This window comes from Staurois parvus, unplaced genomic scaffold, assembly GCF_062004578.1.
Source record: "Staurois parvus isolate SC_StPar_1 unplaced genomic scaffold, SC_StPar_1.0 ptg000796l, whole genome shotgun sequence".
NCBI classification, from domain to species: domain Eukaryota; kingdom Metazoa; phylum Chordata; class Amphibia; order Anura; family Ranidae; genus Staurois; species Staurois parvus.
Window position 1 is genome coordinate 328,633 of NW_028318592.1, and position 6,368 is coordinate 335,000.

General features: G+C 41.5%; 1 protein-coding gene across 1 annotated transcript in view; it reads left to right on the forward strand.

The window, feature by feature from the left end:
- Nucleotides 1-1,853: 1,853 nt before the first annotated feature.
- Nucleotides 1,854-6,368, forward strand: part of ALX4 (ALX homeobox 4) — a 145,091-nt gene continuing 140,576 nt past the window's right edge. The window contains exon 1 of the mRNA XM_089654754.1: nt 1,854-2,539. Coding sequence (XP_089510880.1) covers nt 2,161-2,539 — 379 coding nt within the window. The 5' untranslated portion in view covers nt 1,854-2,160. The remainder of the gene's footprint in view (nt 2,540-6,368) is intronic.

Sequence of the window (6,368 nt, forward strand, 5' to 3'; positions counted from 1 at the left end):
CCCCATTGACATTCATTGAAACTCTACTCTAGTCACCTCAAATTTGAAGGGCAATTTCTAAACTGCGACTGTGCCTTCATTTTTAATATTTCAGAGACATACTATGCATCAAAATGTAGGTCTGGGTCTTGTGATTCTCACAATATAAATTGTGTAGATCGATGTAGGATTTATAGTTTTAAAACTACAACCGTTTGAAGATGGCAACTGCCAGTGAAGTGAGCAAGTTGGAGCAGTTTGTTTTTAACCGCTCTTCTCTGCCCTTGCTGTAGAATGAGTTGCCATAGGAACGCAGGTGTGTGAGCAGGCAGCAGAGTGACAAGGCACTCCACCCAGTTACTCCGCCCACTCCAGTTGTAGACTACTGGTGGAGGCAAGAACACTTCACACAATTTCCCCAGAAATTGGAGCTTTTCTAGTTATTATTATTATTATACAGGATTTATATTATTATACAGGATTTATGGCGCCAACAGTTTGCTCAGCGCTTTACAATATAAAGGGAGACAATAAAGCAACAATACAGTTCAATACAAGAGGGATAGGAGGGCCCTGATCCTCTGCATGTGATTGGATAATCAAAGTGAACATTCACAGCATTAATTGTGTGAAGATTTATTTATTTATTTATTTATTTCAGGTACTTATATAGCGCCGTCAATTTACGCAGCACTTTACATATATATTGTACATTCACATCAGTCCCTAACCCTCAAGGGGCGTACAATCTAAGGTCCCTAACTCACATTCATACATACACATACTAGGGCCAATGTAGACAGGAGCCAATTAACCTACCAGCATGTCTTTGGAGTGTGGGAGGAAACCGGAGTACCTGGAGGAAACCCACGCAGGTACAGGGAGAACATGCAAACTCCAGGCAGGTGGTGCAGTGGTTGGAATTCAAACCAATGACCCGAGTACTGCCAGGTGGAAGTGAAGATTCCCGACTCCTTTAGTAAACCAGCAAAAATCTGTCCTTATTTGGGAGGAAAACCGGAGTATCCAGAGGAAACCCACGCAGTCACAGGGAGAACATGTAAACTCCAGGCAGGAGGTACTGTGGTTGGGATTCAAACCAACGACCCCAGTACTGCCAGGCGGAAGTGAAGATTCCCAACTCCTTTAGTAAACCAGCCCAAATCTGTCCTTATTTGGATGGAAAACCGGAGTACCCGGAGGAAACCCACGCAGGCACAGAGAGAACATGCAAACTCCAGGCAGGAGGTGCCGTGGTTGGGATTCAAACCAACGACCCTAGTACTGCCAGGCGGAAATGATGATTCCCAACTCGTTTAGTAAATCAGCCCAGATCTCTAATTATTTAAGCATTTTATCGTTTATCGCGCCCTTATGCCGACGCCAGCTCGTTCGGCGGCCAAAGCTGAAAGCAAGCGATATCTAATCCACCAAGCGCTGCATAATTTGTCGTCACTTTATAAATAAAGGAAATAAAATATCCAAAAAATATCATCACCCTCGCTTCTTATGTCACCATTCCGCAGACTACGGGAAGACAGATGAAATTCTAAATGTGGTCAGTTCCACGCCAGTCTCACATCCTCCCCCCCCCCCCTAATTACATTAATGTCATGTGTCTTTTCCCCTTATTTTTATCTAAAAGGCTTTTTTATGGAGCAAGTTTAATGGGTCCATCTGCCCCCACCCTCCCACCATGTCACCACCCTCTTATTAGTCCACACTGAGCTGCCTTCTCTCCTGTGTGTTGGTGGACTGGACACTGAGCAGCAGATTGCATGTGGACAACACCAAAGGTATCTTCTGCAAGACCAAGCCAAAGTCTCTAGAGATCCCAAAACTGAGGAAGAAGAAGGAAGAGGGGAGGGGGGGGAGAGGAAGAAAGCCAGAGAAAAGAAGAGGGGAGGGAGAGAGAAGGAACAAGGGGAAGACTGAAGCACAAAACAGCACAAGTAGACCAACCAGGAGAAGAAGAGGACACCAGAGGCAGATTCTTGAGAGAGAAAGTCACTCATTTCTAAGGAGCTGCAAACTTTCTGAAAGTTGGGAAAACTTTGGAGAAAGAGAGAGAGAGAGAGAGGAAACCAGAGAAGAGGTAGGGGGAGGGAGCTAGTGCAGAGACTCCTAGTGAGCTGGTGCCCCTCCAAAAATTAAGGACACACCAGGCCTTTTATTTTAGGAATGAATGCCACTGATCCATGTGTGTCTTATTGTGAACCCCCTACCATGGATTGTTACTACAGCCCGGCTCCGCAAGTCAGAGAGCTCCAGAGTTCGCCTTTTAGGGCATTCCAGCCCAGTGATAAGTTTAGTCCCGCTTTCCTTTCCAGCAAAGGACAGAGCTTTGGGGACAAGTCCAGGAGCTCCTCGTACCAGCAGGAGTGCCAGACCTTGGATGGCAGCGCCAGGGAGCAGCAGAGCCAAGGAACCTTCCCCAAGTACCACCAGCAATCTCAACAGCAGCAATCTCATATCTACATGCAGAACAATTCCTGCAAATCTCCATCAGACAGCCTGAAACTGCAAGACAGCCCAGGAGAGCCTCTCATTCCCTGCTACGGTAAGAGGAAACCCTTATGTACCTTGCTGCTAAAAAAAAAAAAAAAAAAAAAGAGGCAAAAGTTCTCAAAATTTAAGCAAATGTTCAACTTACGCCGGCCATACACAGTACAATTTTCTTATTCGATTTTTCTGTAGATTTACATTCAACTATGTAGTGCAAAGGCCTGTCTGATTGCATACAAATTGAAAGTGTTTAGGGTTGACCTCGTATTTTTGTTTTTATTTATTACAGGCAGGGACGGACTGACCATTTGGAAACTCGGGCACTGCCCAAGGGCCCGGGGTCAGAAGGGGGCCTCATGAGATGCCTCTGGTACCTTTTTCATAGGCTTTTGAATTTGGGCAAGGACACAGGGGCCCCATGATCCCCTATTGCCCGGGGGCCCCATGAGTTGTCAGTCCGCCCCTGATTACAGGTACTTATATAGCACCATCGATTTATATATAATATAATATACATTCATATCAGTCCCTAATCCTCAAGGGGCGTACAATCTAAGGTCCCTAACTCACATTCATACATACATATACCGGGGTCGATTTATTAAAACTGGAGGGTGCAAAATCTGGTGCAGCTCTGCATAGATTGTAAGCTCCCAGGATCAGGGCTCTCCTATCCCTCTTGTATTGAACTGTATTGTTGCTGTATTGTCTCCCGTTATATTGTAAAGCGCTGAGCAATCTGTTGGCGCCATATAAATCCTGTATAATAATAATAAAAACCAATCAGCTTTCCCGTTATATTGTAAAGCGCTGAGCAAACTGTTGGCGCCATAAATCCTGTATAATAATAATAATAAAAACCAATCAGCTTCCAGGTATTATTGCCAAAGCTTAATTGAACAAGCTGAAGTTAGAAGCTGATTGGCTGCCATGCACAGCTGCACCAGATTTTGCACTCTCCAATTCTAGCAAATCGACCCAACTAGGGCCAATTTACCTACAAGCATGTCTTTGGACTGCAGAAGGAAACCCATGCAGGCACAGAGAGAACATACAGACTCCAGGCAGGTAGTGCCGTGGTTGGGATTCCAACCAACGACCTTCGTACTGCCAGGCAGAAGTGCTAACCACTTTTTTTTTTTTTTGCTCAACCTCATATTATATGGTTTTGGTAAATCGAAAGGAAAATTGTCCAAGAAAACTGTCTGTTGTATGACCAGCCTTAAGTGCGATTTCAGGCGCGATTTGCGAATCGAAATTGCGTCTAATGAATGTGAATGTCAGTGTCCTAACGCGTGCGATTTGCTGCAGCGTGATTTCTAAAGTAGTTCTTGCGTCACTTTTTCTGCGGTTTTGTTACGATTTCACATACCTAGAATATAATGGAAATCGCACTGCAAATTGCAAGAAATCGTTGAAAATCTTCACAAATAGCAAAAAAGTCTTCAGAAATCCTGCTGAAATCGCACACAAAATTTTAAATCGCAGCGAGGTGACCCGTGACTTAGCCTCATACACAGGATGGGAATATCGGACGAACGATCATCCATTTATTTTTTTTTTGCATGCTAGTCTCATATTGAAAATGAAAAGGTTCATAAAACGAAAAATCTCATAAAACAGAATACAACTTCGGAAGTCATGTATTGTATTGTAATGTATTCTTCCGTTTCCGAACATGCGTTGATTTGGACACTCGATTTTTTTCGTACAAATACTACACTAATTACACGAAAATCATTTGTTCCGTTATCCTGCTAGAAAGCCGTTTGCGCTCGTCCCTTCAGATAATTTCACATGAACTGTTGTGATCGGCTCTCGAAAGCTGCGTGCTAACGATCAGATTATCGGATGATTGCTGCGAATGCAGTTTATTTTTTTTTCGTCTGATATTCCCATCGTGTGTACCAGACTTTAGTTTCAATTCGCTGGAGCGTTTGTTTTTGCTGACTTTTAGCAAAACGCTTAAAGCAAATGTTCAGCGCAGGCGTTAGCTCTCCATGAGCATTGACTTGCTCCAGAACATTTGCAAACGATCTCAAAAGTTCAGCGCAAATGTTAATGTTTCAGGAGCTGCTTGCTTCAGAACATTTGCACCCTTTAAATAGAACTCAAAGGGGTTGAATTACTAAAGGCAAATAGACTGTGCGCTTTGCAAAGTGCAGTTGCTCCAGAGCTTAGTAAATGAGCAGAAGCTCTGTTGACTTCCGTCATCCAATCATGTGCAAGCAAAAATTATGTGTTTTTATTTTCCTTGCACGTGATTGGGTATTCTTTGCAAAATGAAGCTTTACCTCATTTACTAAACTCTGGAGCAACTGCACTTGCAAAGTGCACAGTCTATTTGCCTTTAGTAAATCAAAGTTTCTCAAAATTTCACAACCTTTCAGGAGCAATTGCTGTTGCTGATTTGCTCCAGAAAATTTGCAAACAAAACTCCAAGTTTCTCAAAATGAACAACCTTCTGACAACAATTGCTGTTGCTGACTTTCAATGAAACGTTTGCAAAAGGCAAAGTTCTCAAAATGATCAAAGCAAGTGTTCCAGGAGGGCTAGCTATAGCAGACTTGCACCAGAAAGTTTGCAAATTTGAATTTTATAACGTTTTCAGGAACAGTTGGCTTTAGTTGATTTTCAACCAACGTCTGCAAACTGCTAGTAAAGTTTTCAAATGTTCAGCGCAAGCGTTAACGTTCCAGGAGCGTTGGCTTTAGCTGACTTGCTGCAAAACGTTTGCAAACTACAAAAAAAAAATCCATGTTTCTCAAAATTTTACAACCTTCCAGGTGCAACTGTGTTAGCTGACATTCAACAATTGTTTGCAAAAGTTCTCAAAAAAAGATCAGCGCAAGCGTTTATCGTTCCAGGAGTGTTGGCTTTTAGTTGACTTGCTCCAGAATTTTTGCAAACTTTCCAAAGTTCTCAGAAGTTCACCCCAACTTTTCTAATGGGTCTCGTTTTTGTTTTGTTTTTTTTTTATGTGTGTGCACTGATCTCTAAATTAAAGCCAGGTCTGTCAAAGCCCCAAGTAGACTCTTTCCAAAGTTTAATTAGCGTTTTCCAGGCGTTATGAAAGTTTTACCAACCTCCTGGAAACGTTTCCCTATTTTTTTCACGGAGCTGTTTTCAAAGAGTGTCAATAAAATAGTTGCATAGACCGCAGGGTTTAGGTGCCACTTATTGGAGTCGATTTACTAAGGTTGTCCGCTTAGCAAGGTGAATGTTTAAAGTGTAAGTTCAATTTGCAAAGTGAATGATTCAAAAAAAGGCGAACTTGTGCTCATCTCAAATGCTTAATCATGTGGGGGATACAGTTTAAAAAAAAATTATTTTCGCTAGTATTTGGTTAAGTAAATGTTATCTTTTTTACTAAGACCAGTGAACATCTGCTTTGCAAGCTCCTTATTAAATCTATTTAAATTTCTTTATTTTTTCTTTCTTTCCTATTATTCTTTCTGTCGGTCTGCTAAACTTTCAATTATAACGAAAGTTATGGACATACAAAAGAGTCCATTTCCCTTCCTTCCTTTCTTTCTTTCTTTCTTTCTTTTTCTTTCTTTCTTTCTTTCTTTCTTTCTTTTTTCTTTCTTCTAAATTCTAGTATTCAGTTATAACGAGAACTTTATGAACATACAAAAAGTGTGCATGTCTATTTCTTTTTTTTTCTTTTTCTTTCTTTCTTTCTTTCTTTCTTTCTTTCTTTCTTTCTTTCTTTTCTTCTAAATTCTAGCATTCAGTTATAACGAGAACGTTATGAACATACAAAAAGAGTGCATATCTATTTCTTTTCTTCTTTCTTTCTTTCTTTCTTTCTTTCTTTCTTTCCTCTCTCTCTCTCTCTCTCTCTCTCTCTCTCTCTCTCTCTCTCTCTCTCTCTCTCTCTC